General features: G+C 46.9%; 1 protein-coding gene across 1 annotated transcript; it reads right to left on the reverse strand.

The window, feature by feature from the left end:
- Positions 1–2,084: 2,084 nt before the first annotated feature.
- Positions 2,085–16,130, reverse strand: LOC115085884 (zinc finger protein OZF-like). Its single transcript, XM_029592422.1, has 4 exons — positions 15,668–16,130; positions 15,083–15,209; positions 5,566–5,685; positions 2,085–3,412 (listed from the first exon to the last, which is right to left on the reverse strand). The coding sequence occupies exons 1-4, from the start codon at positions 15,689–15,691 to the stop codon at positions 2,214–2,216; spliced, it is 1,470 nt and encodes a 489-aa protein (XP_029448282.1). The 5' UTR covers positions 15,692–16,130; the 3' UTR covers positions 2,085–2,213.
- Between the last annotated feature and the right edge of the window lie 1,793 nt (positions 16,131–17,923).

Raw genomic sequence — 17,923 nt, forward strand, 5'->3', positions numbered from 1 at the left:
ACAGATTACAGCCCAGTATGGCCATATCCCATTCATGGGACTCACTGAACCTCGTCTCTGTGATCGTGACAATATCCGGGTGCGCTTTCTGCTGTTTCAGCTTGCAGGTCTGGGATTTTACTGCCTGGACTAACGGTTCCCCAACCCGTCGCAGAGCGTGGCTAACAGTACCACTGTGAGGGTGCTAAAGGAATGCACTCGCTCACTCTCCCTGTGGTGGCCCTGTCGCCACCTCTACCACAGGTCGGCTTCTACAAGACAGCGCAGGGGCCACAGGCAGAGACCCCCGGGCAGCAGAACCGCGATATCGTCACCGTGCATACCGTCGGCCGGGGGAGATACTGAGGCCACAGGTACTGAGGGCTGATAACTCAGCATGAGTAGAGCGTGGCGTGTTGAAAGTGAGATGGGTGGGTCCAATAAAGGAAGATCCAGGCTGGGGGAGGGGGGGGGGGTGAGAAGGAGAGCGATTGATGCTGGCGGGTCCACGATGAAAAGACAGGACGGGGAAGGGGGAGCAGAGAGAGAGAGGGGAAGGTGGGGAAGGAACTGAAAGAAGAAGGTGGAAAGCTGAGAATCAGAGTCAGGAAGGGAGAGAGGGCTTAGATGGAATTGACAGCCAGAGAGAGGAAGAGATGGGAGAGGGGTAGGAAAGGAAAGTAAGATGTTAAGAGTGAGAGAAAGCGAGGGTAAAGAAAAAAAGGAAGGAGGGAGGAGACGGAGGTCAGAGACTGGGAGGGGAGGCGGCAGAGTGTGAGACAAAGATGAAAGAAAGAGATGATATTGGACACCAGAAAGACAGAGGTGGAGAAGAGCAAAATGAGAGCAAGAGAAACACTGACAAAAGGTGGAACGGGAGGGAGAGCTGGAGAAGGGTGATTAGGGGATCTCGAGCCTGGACTATGAACATTTGGGCTCAGAGCCTTCCAGCTTTTTCCCCTTGCCTCGTCTCCCTTCTGTACAGCCTTCACACCTGCCCCCTGGTGTCCAGTGCCTTATCTGTGCTTAAGCAGCACTGTGAGCTCCTGCCTTTTGTATCTTTCTCCACAGTCTGTCTCGGTTCTCCCGTGACCCTTAGGATCAGGAGTTTCAGAAAACATTTCCCACATTTAGGGGTAGATTTTAAAAGAAGCGCGATCAGCCTACTTTTGCTTGCGCATCAGACTCAAGCAAAAGTACGCTGGATTTTAGTAGATACGCGCGGAGCCGCGCGTATCCACTAAAATCCTGGATCGGCGCGCGCAAGGCTATCGATTTTGTATAGCCTGCGCGCGCCGAGCTGCGCTGCCTCCCCCCGTTCCCTCCAAGGCCGCTCCGAAATCGGAGCGGCCTCGGAGGGAACTTTCCTTTGCCCTCCCCTCACCTTACCCTCCCTTCCCCTACCTAACCCACCCACCCGGCCCTGTCTACACCCCCCCCTTACCTTTGTCGGGGGATTTACGCCTCCCGGAGGGAGACGTAAATCCCCGCGCGCCAGCGGGCCTGCTGCGCGCCGGGCCGCGACCTGGGGGCGGGTACGGAGGGCGCGGCCACGCCCCCGGGCCGTAGCCACGCCCCCGTACCCGCCCCCAAAACGCTGCCGACACGCCCCCGGAACGCCGCGACGACCGGGCCCGCCCCCCGACACGCCCCCGACACGCCCCCTCCGAGAACCCCGGGACTTACGCGAGTCCCGGGGCTCTGCGCGCGCCGGGAGGCCTATGTAAAATAGGCTTCCCGGCGCGCAGGGCCCTGCTCGCGTAAATCCGCCCGGTTTTGGGCGGATTTACGCGAGCAGGGCTCTGAAAATCCGCCCCTTATTGCACAAAAAGGGTCTCTCTGCTGGAGCAGTGTCTCCAAACAGGTTTGTTATGAAGAAATGAAACTCTGTCTTAAGAAAGGATGTGGAGTATGAGCTCATGCCAATGCCCCTCTCAGTGCTTGCATACAGCTTCCCTCTGGAGCACAGAGGATGCAATACATACAGGAACCATATAAAGGTCTTTGTAAACAAACCAGAGGTGGGACTCTTTCTCTATTCTCCCGCCACATTATTTTGGTCTCTGATTGAAAGTCTTTGCACTTAATAATCTTTTCTCATGGACTAGTAATCTCTAAATGGGTTTATTTTGCACACACTATGATAGAAATATTTACTCCTAAGCAAGAGAATGTACATTAAGATCTGAATCTTTAAAAATGAATCGCTGGCATTCTTAATGCTTGAATTCTGCTTATGACGGTGTCTTTCTGTGGATCATTTCGTGCAGTTTCAGGTATGGCTTCTGGCTGAAGCCTCTATCACACTCCGCACATTTGAATGGTTTCTCTCCTGTGTGGGTTATTTCGTGTCGCCTAAGGTTTGAGATCTGACAGAAACTCTTCTCACACTCTGCGCACTTGAACGGCTTCTCTCCCGTATGGGTCCTCGCGTGTTTTATCAGACTTGATTTCAGAGTGAAACTTTTCTCGCACTCGATGCACTTGAAGGGTTTCTCCCCCGTGTGGGTCATTTCATGTAATCTCAGGCTCGACTGCCAGCTGAAGCTTTTATCACACCCAATGCATTTAAATGGCTTCTCTCGGATGTGGGTCTTCTCGTGCGTCGTCAAACTTGATTTCAGACTGAAGGTTTTATCGCACTCAAAGCACCTGAAGGGCTTCTCTCCCGTGTGAGATCTCTGATGCATGACTAGGTTTCTTTTGATGACAAAGCTTTTACCACATTCTTCACACTGAAAGGGTCGCTCCCCCGTGTGGGATCGCTGATGAACCACGAGGCTTCCGTTCTGAAGGAACCTCTTCCCACATTTGCTGCACGGAAAGGGCCTCTCCGCGCTGTGGGTCCTCTGGTGCTTAGCAAGATACGATTTATTGCTGAAACACTTCCCGCAGTCAGAACACGGGAAGGGCCTCTCCCCCGTGTGCATCCTCTGATGGGTTATGAGGTCTCTCTTCTGAAGGAAGCGTTTCCCGCATTCACCGCAGTGATTTGGTCGGTCTTGGTGGGTGTGGGTTTTCCGATGCGCCGTGAGATGTTGCTTCTTGCTGAAGCGCTTCTCGCATTCTGTGCATGCGTATGGCCTCTCTCCTAAATGCAACCTCTGGTGTAATTTCAGTGCTCTCTGATCTGTGTAGCAGCTTCCGCATTCATTGCATGCATACTGTCTCGTCGTCTGGTTTCTCTGCCGCTCCACAGTATGGGAGACATCACTGGTACTCTGCCGATAGGGAGGCACATTCCTGTCGGAGTCTCCTGCTGGCTTTCTCGGCCTCTCCTCTGGCTTACACGGAGTCCAGCAATCGTTTCTCCAGTCACAACATGGGCAGGTATCCCTTCTCTCTTTCTTCGATATAGTTTTAGTCACTTCCAGATGTTTAGCGGGTGCCTGAGGATGCGACTCCTCGTGTCTTCTCTCGGATGCATCGATTTCTGGATAAGAAAATAAAGGCCAGACATTACTCGATGTGAGGGATGTAACAGAGTGAGCTTGTTCTAACGTACTCAAGAACAAGACACAGCAGGATCCTGAAATAGGACTTTATTTTGCATACTGGACTTTTCATCTCATTACAGCTCGAGCCAGAGAATGAATAGAAGCTCCTTGGAAAAAGATCAGTAATATCTGAATAAAACTAATTTTCCCCCCTCTTGCTTCAACCTTCAAAGCATGACATTGCCACCTAGTGGCCTTACAATAGATTACACTCTCTTCCACATAGAGTAGGCTTTTAACTTGTGGCTGCTGTGTATCTCAACCATTTTGTTCTTTACAAAAGTTACAGACCGGTATGTTACTAAGGGAAACACAATTTAAGATTCTGCATCCTGCCTATATAGATGATATCATATGAAGTCTTGTAGATGCACCCTTATGTATAGGATGCAAAGAGATGAACGGTACCGTGGCTCACAGATTTGTTCATTGTAGTAAGAAGATTCCTTTTTTGGAAACTGGCCTATCTAACGAAATTGCTCAGAGCACTAAAGGTAATGTTAACACTTCATGGGGAAATATTATCGGGCGATCTTTCGCAAGGTGGGGATTTTTGGTTACAGCTTTGGATCGTGGCATGTAAATGTGTGCTGCTTATTAAGTGGACGGAAGAGAGCCCACCCGCTATAAATAAAGAGCAAAGTAAAATGTCCGCGTATACTTTGCTGGAACGTATTGAGGTTAAATATGCTCATCGTAAAGAGCTGGAAGCGTACGTTCAAGCATGGGCAAATTGTTTCCATCAGCTTCCAAAAGATATGCAGAAAGCAAAATTGAGCAGGGGGAGATACGTAATACGCTATCGGTGCCACGGGAACGTGGTTTAATTCTCCCCGAACGGGAATCTTTGCTTGTTGGCGTTAGAGAGGTTGGATATGTGGAAGTATGACTGAAGGGGGGTGGGGGGGGGGGGGTTGTAGAGTGCCAGAGGGAGCTCGGGGATGTGGGGTGTGTATGACGGCTGGTGCCTTGGGATCTACAGCGCTCATATACTGCCGGGTGGGGGAGGGGAGGCGGGGGTGTCTCAGGAAGACCTGATGCAAGGTTAAGATTGTTTGTACGTTTGGGGGGGGATAATCAAACAGTAAGTCGCAAATTTACACAATTGTCGGTGGCCTTGGCTGAGAATGAGAGACCATTTTCATTTGCCTTAGATAAACCTTGTTTTGAGTGCAAATGTTTTTGTAACCTCATTCCTGAATTTATCTCATTTACATGCCTTGTAATTGTGTGTGTGGGGGGGGGGGGTTTGCGGAATAAAAATTTAAAACAAAACAAGGGAGATTCACATTGACCACGGAGAGGGTCTTCCAAGACATGAGCAAGCACCTCAGAGCGAGCAGGCGCGTAAAGCAGCTGCATCGCCTCCTCACTGCTGTTCACAGCAGTTATGTTACTATTTCAGTTTTAATTGCAATATTTGACATTTTAATATTGATTCCTAATTCTACGACAAGTTGTTTGAATTTTCAAGCATGTAGTCTTTGTGTAGACCTTCTCTGCACGATGGTAACATAATTTGCCATTTTATAACCACGGTGTAACTGATACCGTGACATTGAACACAGCAGCGTGACAGCAGATAAAGACAATACTGCCCATCCACGTCTCCTGCTCAGCTTTATAATCCCTTCCACTCTCTCAGAGATCCTCTGCTCGTCCCATGCTTTCTTGAACTCTGACACTGTCCTCTACTGGGAAGCTGTTCCATGTTTCCAACACACTTTCTGTAATAAAATGTTCATTAGCTCGCTTGAGTCTGAACCTTTCACTCTCAGCCTATGACCTCTTAGTGGAGAGACTTCTTTAAATTGAACGAGATCTGCCTCCTGTCCATTTATTTTTTGGAGGTGTTTAAATGACTCTATCAAGTTTTGGTGTGCGGGGAGACTCTTCACTCTGCACCATTACGGACCCACTGTCTCAGTACAGCGTCTGGGACACTTTTACCATCCAGTGCTCCAAGTTCCTAAAGCAGAAACCCTGTGAGCGATTACAGAGATCTGCAGAGGAGCTTGTGAAGGGGTCTCTGCACTTCCACTCTCCAGCTCAGCAGTTTGACCCCGCTCCCTCTTATTCCTGCACTCACCTGAGCAGCTGCTTTTCCCAGTGCCTCCTTCCTCTGATCCCGGCTCATCCCTGATGTATGGCTCTTCCCCTCGTTCAATGTGGGATATAATCTCAGGGGTGATGGTCAGGGAGCCTGTTCCTGGGGTAAAAGCACTGCATTAGGTTTCTCACAGTCACTCAGTATAATATCACTGCTCATTTTCTGCAGGAGGATTGCACTGAAGGGAAAGATAGATTGGACAGAGACATTCAAATACCTTGTGGGCTGCATCAATGCACTAAAAAGGAAAATTGGCTCTTACCTGCTAATTTTTATTCCTGCAGAACCACAGATCAGTCCAGATGCCTGGGTTCAGCCTCCCAGCCAGCAGATGGAGACAGAGAAAGTTTCACTGTCCCCTCAGTATTGATCTGTACCCAAGCCAAGATGACAGCAACAACCATAAACGTCTAAGCAATCTCCTTCTCCAACGAGCCAGAAGATGATGAAGTTGCCCAAAAAGACAATAGAAAACTTGTTTCCCAAATTCAACATACGCGATCAGCATTGAAAACTCCAACAATTCTGCACTATATAAAAGCAACAGTACGAGCGGCTGGCCCTGCACCAACTGATCTTGACACACTGCCCTCCATCCGGAGAGGCTTGCATCGGTGGTGTCTATGACCCAATACGGAACCTCCAATTCTGCACCACGCTCAAGATTGGTGTGAGTAAGCCATCATGAAAGACTGTTCCCCGCTTCTCCCTCTAATGGAAAAGGAAGATGAAACTCTTCCAACAATTAATTCCAGCGGGAGAAAAGAGCCCCCTGCAGAGGTCGCATGTATACGAACGCCCAATGCATTAATTCCAATGTAAATAGTCCCAGACCCTGGGCACCGACAGCTCTAGCCAATGCCAAATCTGACTCTGCAATCTGTCTCCGTGAAATACACTCTCTCTGCCAGCGTGTCAAACTGAGCTCCAAGATCCACTAGAGTTTGAGAGGAGACTAAATGGCTCCTTGCTAGGTTCACCACCCATCCTAGAGACTTCAAGCGCATCGGTACCTTTGTACTGATTGTCGACAGAGGGCCTCTGATTTCTCACGAATGAGCCGGTCATCCAGACACGGATGCACCAACTCACCCTCCTTTTCCAATGCGGCTGCCCCCACCACCATCACCTTGGTGAAGGTTCACGGAGCCGTTGCCAGCCAAAGGGAAGGGCTCAAAACCAAAAATATTCCCTTAGGACCATAAACCTCAGGAATCCCTGGTGCTCTGGCATGATGGCCATGTGCAGATGCGCCTCTGTCAAGGCGAGAGATGCCAAGAACTCTCCCTTGCGTACCACTCTTATTACGGACCTCAGAGTTGGACTTCAGAGTCTCCAAGTGGAAATGGGAAACCTTGAGAGCCGCATTTACCTTCTTTAAATCCAATTATCAGCCCAAAAATTGTTTTTTCAGAGCCACAAAACAGATGGAATATAGGAAAACTGGTTCTCCTCCTTTTTAGAACTTGCCTCTGGGGCATTCCACTGAAGGCCAAATAACTTCTGAATTAGATACAGAGGGAAAAGAAACAGGATACTCAACTTAAATTGACCTCTGGCCACACCGAGCGTGTTCAGGGTCTGAGCCAACAAACTCATCTCTGTAAAAAAAGAAAAAATCTGAGCAAAGTCCGATGCAGCTCTCAATCAGATGTAATTTCTCCCTCCTCTAGCTGTGAGAAAGCCAGTTCCCCATTGGAATCCTCCGATGTCTCATGATCCACATCCCCTTGAACATTACCAGGAGCAGCCTCCCTGCAGCTTTTGCCTGCCATGACTGACAAATGGGAGACCCGAGCACACGATCCCTACACTAGTTACTTTGCCTTCTGGAGGCCCTGGAACATTCCACCCAGGAGGAGGAGGAGGAGGAATCTATACTGGGGCCCATAGGCCCAAACTTGCTCTCTCCAACCTCTATGTCTGGGGGAAGCTTCTGCCATCAGGAACAAGGGAGGAGGAGAACTGACCATTGCCTCACCTCCCACTCTATTCCTCTCCAGAGACACCATAGGCTGAGGGGATGTCCCAACATGGGCAAAAGCTGTAGTAGTCAAATTGCTTTGTGCATCTAAACAGAACCGACACAAACGAAGAGAGAGTAAGGGCTGAATTGCTCTCAGATGGCAAGCGTCACGGATAGCATGGCGCTTGGACCCGTTTGTCTCCGGTGCCTAGCTCTCCTGAATTTCAGCTCTAGGCGGCCTCCTGTGTGCACACCAATGCCACCCGGGGGGTACGCATGCATCCCTCCAGGATGTGTGCAAATACGCGCTCAACACTAGGTCGCGGTCATACTCACAAAAGTACATGCACAAATACACGCTCGTCTAGGACATGGCTGTACTCGCGCAAGTACCCCGCGTAAATACATGCTCAGGTTTAGAAACATATAGAAACATAGAAACATAGAAATGACGGCAGAAGAAGACCAAATGGCCCATCCAGTCTGCCCAGCAAGCTTCACACATTTTTTTCTCTCATACTTATCTGTTTCTCTTAGCTCTTGGTTCTATTTCCCTTCCACCCCCAGTTTTAATGTAGAGAGCAGTGATGGAGCTGCATCCAAGTGAAATATCTAGCTTGATTCGTTAGGGGTAGTAGGGGTAGTAACCGCCGCAATAAGCAAGCTACACCCATGCTTATTTGTTTTATCCAGCCTATGTTATACAGCCCTTATTGGTTGTTTTTCTTCTCCCCTGCCGTTGAAGCAGGGAGCTATGCTGGATACGCGTGAAGTATCAGTCTTCTCCCCTGCTGTTGAAGCAGAGAGCCATGCTGGATGTGCATCGAAAGTGAAGTATCAGGCACATTTGGTTTGGGGTAGTAACCGCGGTAACAAGCCAGCTACTCCCCGTTTTGTGAGTGCGAACCCTCATTTTCTCCCCTGCCGTTGAAGCAGAGAGCTCTGCTGGATGTGTGAAGTATCAGTTTTTCTTCTCCCCTGCCGTTGAATCAGAGAACTATGCTGTATATGCATTGAAAGTGAAGTATCAGACTTATTTGATTTGGGGTAGTAACCGCCGTAACAAGCCAGCTACTCCCCTCTTTGTGAGTGTGAATCCTTTTTTCCACATTTCCTCTTGCTGTTGAAGCTTAGAGCGATGTTGGAGTCACAGTAAGCATGTGTATGTTTATTGAATAAGGGTATTGACTCCAGGCAGTAGCCCTCATTCTGGCGAGTCACCCACTCTTCATTGGCGGCCTCTTGACTTTATGGATCCACAGTGTTTATCCCACGCCCCTTTGAAGTCCTTCACAGTTCTGGTCTTCACCACATCCTCAGGAAGGGCATTCCAGGCATCCACCACCCTCTCCGTGAAGAAATACTTCCTGACATTGGTTCTGAATCTTCCTCCCTGGAGCTTCAAATCGTGACCCCTGGTTCTGGTGATTTTTTTCCTACGGAAAAGGTTTGTCGTTGTCTTTTGATCATTAACACCTTTCAAGTATCTGAAAGTCTGTATCATGTCACCTCTGCTCCTCCTTTCCTCCAGGGTGTACATATTTAGATTCTTCAATCTCTCCTCGTACGTCATCCGATGAAGATCCTCCACCTTCCTGGTCGCCCTTCTCTGTACCGCCTCCATCTTGTCTTTGTCTTTTTGAAGATACGGTCTCCAGAACTGAACACAGTACTCCAGGTGAGGCCTCACCAAGGACCTGTACAAGGGAATAATCACTTCCCTTTTCTTACTCGATATTCCTCTCTCTATGCAGCCCAGCATTCTTCTGGCTTTAGCTATTGCCTTGTCGCATTGTTTCGCCGATTTCAGATCATTAGACACCATCACCCCAAGGTCCCTCTCCTGCTCCGTGCACATCAGCCTTTCCCCGCCCTTCGAATACAGTTCATTCGGATTTCCACTCCCCATATGCATGACTTTGCACTTCTTGGCATTGAATCTCAGCTGCCATATCTTCGACCAATCTTCCAGTTTCCTTAGATCTCGTCTCATTCTCTCCACTCTTTCTGGCGTGTCCACTCTGTTGCAGATCTTTGTGTCATCCGCAAAAAGACAAACCTTACCTTCTATCCCGTCCGCAATGTCGCTCACAAAGATATTGAACAGGACCGGTCCCAACACCGATCCTTGCGGTACACCACTTAAAACCGCTCTCTCTTCAGAGAAGGTTCCATTTACCATCACACATTGTCTTCTGTCCATCAACCAATTTGCAATCCAGGTCACCACCTCGGCACTCACTCCCAAGCTTCTCGTTTTATTCACCAGTCTCCTGTGCGGAACCGTATCAAAAGCTTTGCTGAAATCCAAGTATATGATATCGAGCGCTCTTCCTCGATCCAATTCCTTGGTTACCCAGTCAAAAAAGTCAATCAGGTTTGTCTGACAGGATCTTCCTCTGGTGAATCCATGCTGCCTCTGGTCCATCAATTCTCCCGACTGTAGATAGTTCACTATTCTCTCTTTCAACAGTGACTTCATTACTTTTCCCACCACCGAAGTGAGGCTAACCGGTCTGTAGTTACCAGCCTCTTCTCTGTTCCCACTCTTGTGAAGCGGGACCACCACCGCTCTTCTCCAATCACTCGGCACCACTCCCGTTTCTAGGGATCTATTGAACAGGTCGCACAGCAGTACCGCCAGGTTGCGGTCTTCTACGCACAAGTACCCACGCAAATATGTGCTCCAGTCTAGGTCGCAGACGAATGCGCTCAAATCTAGGCCGCGGCCTTATGTGCACAGGTCCCCACAAATGCAACTGCTACATGGCAAGAATGTGCACATACACCTACCCACATGGAAAAAGAACCACCGCCGCAGCCCATCACACAGCTAAGCAAATCCTGCCTGCACCTTCAGCTTGTTTAGGCCCAGATCCATTCAACATCTGGCACAGACAATCACCGAAGGCCTGAAGGGCTTCTCGACAGCTCAGGCCTCTTGATCGGCTGAGAATCCCTAGAGACTGGGGCCAAGAGCCAGCATCCCCCGCTGCCTGTTCTGCTAAACAAGCCTCACGCAGAAGCAAATTAAAACTGGCAGAAGGCATCTACCCAAAACTAGAGACACCTCCTCAGTGCAAGAGACTCTCTGCACCTCCACGGGACAGTTAACTAACGGCGATATTTGAGGAGGGGATTCCCCTGCCTCTCCCGCCAACGCTGCCGACACTGTTAGGGAATCAAAAATGGCTGCTGATGGGGAAAGCCTCAAACCTAGACCCCGCCACCCGTGAGGCTCATTTAGCCATCGGTCCAGCCCTGGGCTTTCCCTAAAGTGCCTTCTCCACCAGGGGATGCACGCAGAAATCAAGTCATCTGAATTTAGGCACGACTAAGAGTCTGCACACGAACAGCACTGTCTGTCTTGCGCCACTGCACGCGGCCTGAGCAGCGCGCCGCTATCACCACCGCGATTACTTAAACCTCATGAAACCCCCGGGTCACCAGTTCTGAAGCAGTGATCAATGCCGCCCTCAGTGACCGGCACAACAATTTCACTGCCTCCTGTTTGCTCTCACTTGCTTTTTTTTTTTTAAAGAAGCCTTAAAATTGCATTCACTGCTGTAACTAGTCCTGGAACAAAGAGGAAAAGAAATTCAATAGTTCTCTGCTCAGTGGGACCTGAAATGCAGATCTGCCAGCAGAACTAACGCTGCCTCGTGGAGAAAGAGGGATCCGGACCATCAGATATACACCCCCATGGAATTTCGGAGTGAGCTACCTTCAAGTGTCACCAACCCCCTGCTCGTTCCCCTCAGGCTCAGAGGAAATATTTCTTTACTGAGAGGGCAGTGAAGGCCTGAGAGAGCTGACCAGCGGTGAAATAAAGCACAACAGTGACAGAAATTGAGGTTAGGGGAAAATACTGAGGGGGTTGGGGAGGTAGACCAGAGGCTGGAGGGGGTCAGGGGTGACGCAGTAGGTGGTGAGGAGGGGAGAGCCACAAGGATACATTTCTGTATGATTGTGGATTTATATTTACATGCTACCCATCAGAACAGCTCAGAGTGCTAAACAATCTGACATGTACAAACAAATAATACAAAATAAAATAAATGAACAATGTGTAATAAAATAAAAAAATAAAAGTAATAAAATACCAAAGGTTGATGATAAACAAAATAATAATCAGAATAACTTGGAGACTAATTCTAATTTTAAACAAATAATCCCTTGCCAATAAACTTTTTTTAACTGGATACAGCAAATAGAATTCCCAATCTACTTAATGGTTAAGCAAAGGTCACTGTGCATAACCAGGCTTTACACATCTTGCAGAACATGATGGTATCCTTTAGGTCTAAGGAGAGTTCTGCAATGTAGGACCTGTACAGAAATCCGCTTTCTTATCTGTTTCCACTAATGCTGTTTTTGGCGAATGGAGGCAAGACATATCAGTGAGGAATGAAGAGATTGAACAGGGATGTAATAAGTGATGTCTGATGAGAATGAACAGGGGTGTAATAAGTGATACCTGATGCTGCAAACTCATGCTATTCATTGCTTTAAAACTATTCAGAGCCAAAGCAGAGATCTTAAAACTGGATTAATATGATCCTCTAACCTGGTACCTGAAACCAGGCCAGCAGCTGTCTTTTGAATCAAATGAAGTCTTCTAAGTTGCTTTTTTGGTAGACCTACATATAACGCATTATATTAATCTTTGCATGCAGTAATCACTGCAGCCCACCCTGTGCTCCCTAAAATTGGTTGAAGATTTTGAATGTTTCGCAGATGTAAAAAAAAAAAAGAAAAATTAAGCTTTGACAATAGAACTTCTTTCTGCTCGCATACTTAATTGGGAATCAAACACCCCTGGAATCTTTACTTATTTATTTAAGAACATTTATGAATCGCATTACAGATTACAATAAACCTCTCAAAGCAATGTATATATGCAATGTCAGACAGTGCAACGATGGTAGCCTACATCAACCGCCAGGGTGGAACCAAGAGCCAGCAAGTGTCACAGGAGAGAGATCTTTTGGAATGGGTGGAAATACATTTACAGATCTCAGCCTCTCACGTAGTAGGAAAAGAAAGTCAGAGCAGACTTTCTAAGCAGTGAGAGTTTGGATCCAGGAGAGTGAGCATTGTCTGCCAAAACCTTTCAGCTGATAGATAACTGGAGTCTCCTGTCCATCGACTTGCTGGCCACATATCACAATGCGAAGGTTCCCCGATTCTTCAGTCACAAAAGAGATCAGTGGTCCTTGGGGATCGATGCTATTGTTCAGACGTGGTCGGAAGAAGAGTTGCCATAAGCCTTCCCTCCATGGTTCCTGCTGGGCAGGGTCATTTTGCAGAATTGAGCACCATGGAGGATTAGTCCTACTAGTAGGACTAATCCCCCATGGTTAATGACCTCTTTATCCCACATTGCTTAATAATCCTTGAATTAATCTGAATTTCCCTCCTGCCAATCTTCAACCACTTGTTACATGATTAACCTAATTTATAGGAATTCTGCTAGATAAAATTGTACATATTGTATATTGTATAAGTTATTATTTATTCAATTCAATGTTGTCCAAGTTCCATAGTTTCCCTGTTCTCTGTAAGACATTCGTGTTAAGTCATTTCTAAGTTCCATGTAAACCGAAGTGATTGGTAACATTGTTACCAGAACGTCGGTATATAAAAATGTTAAATAAAAATAAATAAAAATATGACCACATCACCCCCCATCCTCAGAGACCTACACTGGCTCCCCATTACATCACGCATTATCTACAAAACACTCACCATAATTCACAAAGCAATCAACACGCACAACTCCAACTGGTTAGACCTCCCTTTTACAACTCCTAAGTCCAGTCGACCCACCAGAACGGCAAAAGCTGGCACCCTACTTGTGCCCTCCTTGAAAACAGCCCATCTCTCCTCCACTCGCGACCGTGCTCTCTCGATTGCAGGTCCCACCCACTGGAACACACTACCGCCTGACATACGCCTCGAACCCTGTATGAACAACTTCAAAAAGAAATTGAAAACATGGTTGTTCAACCAAGCTTACCCAGATTAAAAAGTCATCAATCCATGCCAATGTAGACCGCAATACGTCTACTCCCTATTTCTCATATTGAGGAACTATGTTTGTTTTACTCCATCTCCTCCCCGCGAGGTATCTTGTTTGTTTACCCTGTCTTTTCTTAGCTGCCTATCGTTACCCCCTCTCCCAGTTTTGACTTCCCTGTTAAAATGTAATTTCCAAACTTAACCTGTTTACTGTAAACCGACATGATGTCCACAATGAATGCCGGTATATAAAAATGTTTTAATAAATAAATAATAATAAATATTACAACAAAAAAATCTCAAAACGCTGGACATTAAATTAAAAGGATAAACTTAAAAAACTCTGTAAAAATGTTGGAATAAAAAAGACATTTGAACTGCAGCTAAGCTAAGATCCTTCAATACCAGGATGTTGATTCTTACTGTAATGGACTGTTGGCTACCTGAGATCATAGATAGACCAAATGGTCTATCCAGTCTGCCCAGCAAGCTTCTTAAGGTAGCAAGTGTCACTCTGTGCAGGGCACCCCTATGTTTCTCTTAAGGGTAATAACTGCTGCTCCGTGCAGTTATCCCAAGCCTTATGATAACCCATAAAAATTCCAGCTCACAATATTTTTTTACTGGATGATGAGCTTTCTTGAAAATTCAGGCAATGCTGCTTGACGTGCTTTGCTTATGGACTTGGCCATAGAAGTGATCCTGTACTTTTTCTCTTACGTCAGAGTATCAATACCCCCAGACCGTAGAAGTTGGGGCCCTTTTGGTTATTGTCGGCATCCAATTCCCATTATCCCCTGCTGTCGAAGTGAGGAGCAGTGCTGCTGTTGCATTAAAAGCATCAAGGCTTATTGGTTAAAGTTAGTAATCTCCATGCCTTCAAAGCCTTATTATTATGTCAATATTTGATAAAAGATGTGTCACTATCACAAGACTGGTCTCCAAAAGAGATAATAAAGTTTTAAAGTGGGTAGGAAGATAACATAACAGAACAAATATGAGTGGCTATAAATCTTGTACAGAAATAGATTGGCCAGAATGGTCAGAACAAGTGAGACAGTTTCTTCTCGGTAAAGGGTCCTAGGTGAAGGAGACCAGTTATTTTTGATCAGACTGATCAAAGGTCTGGTTAAACAGCCATGCCTTAGCCTTTTTTCAGAAAGTAAGGTAGCATGATCCAGGTGGATGGAACATGGTAGCTCATTCCAAAGTTTGTGAGTGTAACAGCTAAAGGCTCTCTGCCTTGTGCAGGTTAGTTTCGCAGCAGTTAAAGGGATGGAGGCAAGAAGGACCAATTATTATGTGCAGATTTCTCTAGAAGGGGTAGATGGAAAATAATATTAACCTCCATTTTTACCTCTGGACTTAGAAATCACATTGATGGTCTCTGTATACACAAAACCATAGGGGGTTACTTTCAAAGGGATTTACAAGGTATTTATAATCAAATACTATTCTGTTCTGCTTCCCCAAAATATTTTTGTTTCAACAGAAATAATTACTCCTTACCCAGAGAGCTGAGAGTCTGAAAATTCTCCTTCATCACATTCTTGTAAAGCTCCTTCTGCCATTCTTCTAAATCCTCCCACTCCTCCTGGGAGAAATAGACAGCAACGTCCTCAAAGGTTACTGAGACCTGAAACACAAACCAGAAACACTCAGCACGTTCTGTATCAGGAGACCTCCCAGTGCTGTATTTGAGCAGAGCATAGGGAGAGGTTTCTGGGTGTATATATTTATTTAGATTTTTTAATATTCTTTTTGCATTTTTTTCAGCATTTCAAAGCAGATTACATTCAAGTACTGTAGGTATTTCCCTAACCCCAGAGGGCTTACAATCTAAGTTAGTACCTATTATTATTTACATTCACATATTATTTACATTCAAATAAAACAGTTCCAGAATTAGATTATAGGAACTAGAAACCAAAATGCATACAAAAGCTGGGACACATAATCTCACTTCGTAGGACTCCTTATAGCATCCCAAAATGCTTTTTTATGTGCTCCATATCTGCTCAGGAGTCTATTAAAATGAGAAAGCTGCAGCAGAGTATGAACAGAGAGGGCAGGAAGTTGGGGACAATCTCCTACCTCAGCAGAAGCTCCTGCAGGCATTTTCCTCTCTGCTTTTGTTGCTTTAAAAAATTAGAAATAAATTGGGGGCTCTTTTTTAGGCTGTGGATAAGCTGAATGTTTGCCTCTTGCAGTGTACCTCGGGGCTATTACAGGAGTCAGGAGGAAAGAGAGAGAAAAGGGGAGAAGCTGAGATTTGGGAATGGAAGTGTTTGGCTTCTAGCTGGTAATTTGCAAATGAAAAGAAGGAAAGACTCTTTGTGTCTCTGTTTCCAGCATAGGATACCTCCTCTTCCTACATGGCGCAGACTCATGAGATCACAGAGGCAGGGGCAGAGCTTTATTCAGAGGACATAGGCCGATGATATTACACAGGCAGGGGTAGAGCTTTACGCAGAGGGCACATCCTGATGACATCACGCAGGCAGGCGCGGAGTTTTTACACCTTTACACGGAGGACACAGACTGATGACATCCATAGGCAGGGGCGGAGCTTTACGCAGAGGGCACATCCTGATGACATCACGCAGGCAGGCGCGGAGTTTTTACACCTTTACACGGAGGACACAGACTGATGACATCCATAGGCAGGGGCGGAGCTTTACGCAGAGGGCACATCCTGATGACATCACGCAGGCAGGCGCGGAGTTTTACACCTTTACACGGAGGACACAGACTGATGACATCCACAGGCAGGGGCGGAGCTTGGCGCAGGCTGATGACATTACATTTGCCCTGCGGGCTGGCACCGGAGGGAGGTTTCCTTGCCTCTCCGGTTCCAGGATCAGGTCCGCCGAACTGACTGATCCAGCCCTGGTTTTGTCCCCAGTGCATGCTGGTGGCTTTGCTTTCCTGTCCCTTACCTTTTGACAGTATTGAGGCACTAATCCTCACTCTTTCTTTGCATATTATTTCTTTTTATCTCTCACCCCTTTAACTTTCTCACTCTCGCATACGAACACACGTACGGTAGGTTTCAGGGTTTCCTTTGGGTTAGGCAGGGTTTAGGTTTTATGGCACATACTTTGCTCTCATTTGCTTTCTTTTCTGCATTTAACGGGGTCTCTCACAGGAGCTCTGTCCTGATTTGTTTATTTGCTTCCCGGCACCCCAAAAAACCTGTTTGGATTTTAATTTTTTTTTCAGTCATACCTTGCCTTTTTCTCTCTCTCTCTTTGGCTACTCCGAGTCCTGAATCTCTGGCAGAGGTGGCTGCTCAGCTCCTCGCTCCAGCTGAGCATTTTTTTGTGCTCCGGTGGAGCCCGGGAATCAGGGCACAGGGTTGTTTGTTTGTTTTTTTCTGGGCGAATCACTTTACTAGTTTTTTTCTTTACTGACCTGTGCACGCTGTATTTTTTAAAGCACAATAATTTTTCATGTAAACTTTTCATATTTATCTTATTGTTCATATATTGATTCACATTTAAAGGGCCCCCTCATTTTTCATTTGTGTTAAGACTGCTTCACCCTCACTTCTCTCCACCCCCACTGTCATTAACAAAAACAAGGGCAGCTTGGCCAGTGGGAACACAGCAGTCTCAGGAAGGCTCCGGCAGGACTGGGTGCAAGAAGAAGGGCACCGGCTATAATTTCACACCCAACCAGTTCATAGATCAGGGCTTCCAAAACCTGTCCTGGGGACCCCACAGCCAATCCGGTTTTCAGGATTCATTGTGGTTATCCTGAATACCGAGCTGGCTGTGGGGTCCCCAGGACAGGTAATAGGAATTGCCCCTAGAACATCATCTAACACTCACTGCAACCTTACCCCAGATCCTGCCACAGCTGAACCCCACATCCCTGCAGCTCTCACCACAGCAGCGGCTTAGAATGAAATTGCCCTTGCGCTGCTGGAAATGCTACTCCTAACTCGGCACTGTCAAATGGTGGGGCAGAGATGCCGCTACTGCGGGAAACCTGGGTGGCCAGCGTTATGTTGCCTGCTGCTGTGACAACCATTTCTGCCACAGCAGAGATTGCTAGTCTGACTGGCAAGACTCCTCCTTCCATCTCAGATGTGGCTGCATCACCCAGCCAGAAAGAAGTAGTGTTGCTGCTCCTGTGTTAATACATCTTAGAGAGTAGCAAGGCATAAAACAGTCCAGATTCTGATCTCCAATTTAACTCCACCATTGCATCCACCTCTGCTGCTGTTAAGCCACTACTTGCAAGATCTTAAGTGGCAGTTGTCTCTATCACAACAGTTGGCTTCTCTGCTGGTGGGAAAACAGGTTACAACCAACCAGATTCAGGCATGAGGACCTTCTCTCCAAT

The sequence above is a fragment of the Rhinatrema bivittatum genome, chromosome 2 (genome assembly GCF_901001135.1).
Source record: "Rhinatrema bivittatum chromosome 2, aRhiBiv1.1, whole genome shotgun sequence".
Taxonomy (NCBI): domain Eukaryota; kingdom Metazoa; phylum Chordata; class Amphibia; order Gymnophiona; family Rhinatrematidae; genus Rhinatrema; species Rhinatrema bivittatum.

What these genes read in the sequence shown, in the direction of transcription:
- LOC115085884 (XM_029592422.1), bottom strand. Translation starts at nt 15,691, where the DNA reads ATGCCTGCAGGAGCTTCTGCTGAG. An exon ending in TCAGACTCTCAGCTCTCTGG is followed by an intron (nt 5,686 to 15,082) that starts GTAAGGAGTAAT and finishes CTTTTACCCCAG; the next exon opens with GAACAGGCTCCCTGACCATC. An exon ending in TGGGAAAAGCAGCTGCTCAG is followed by an intron (nt 3,413 to 5,565) that starts GTGAGTGCAGGA and finishes TTTCTTATCCAG; the next exon opens with AAATCGATGCATCCGAGAGA.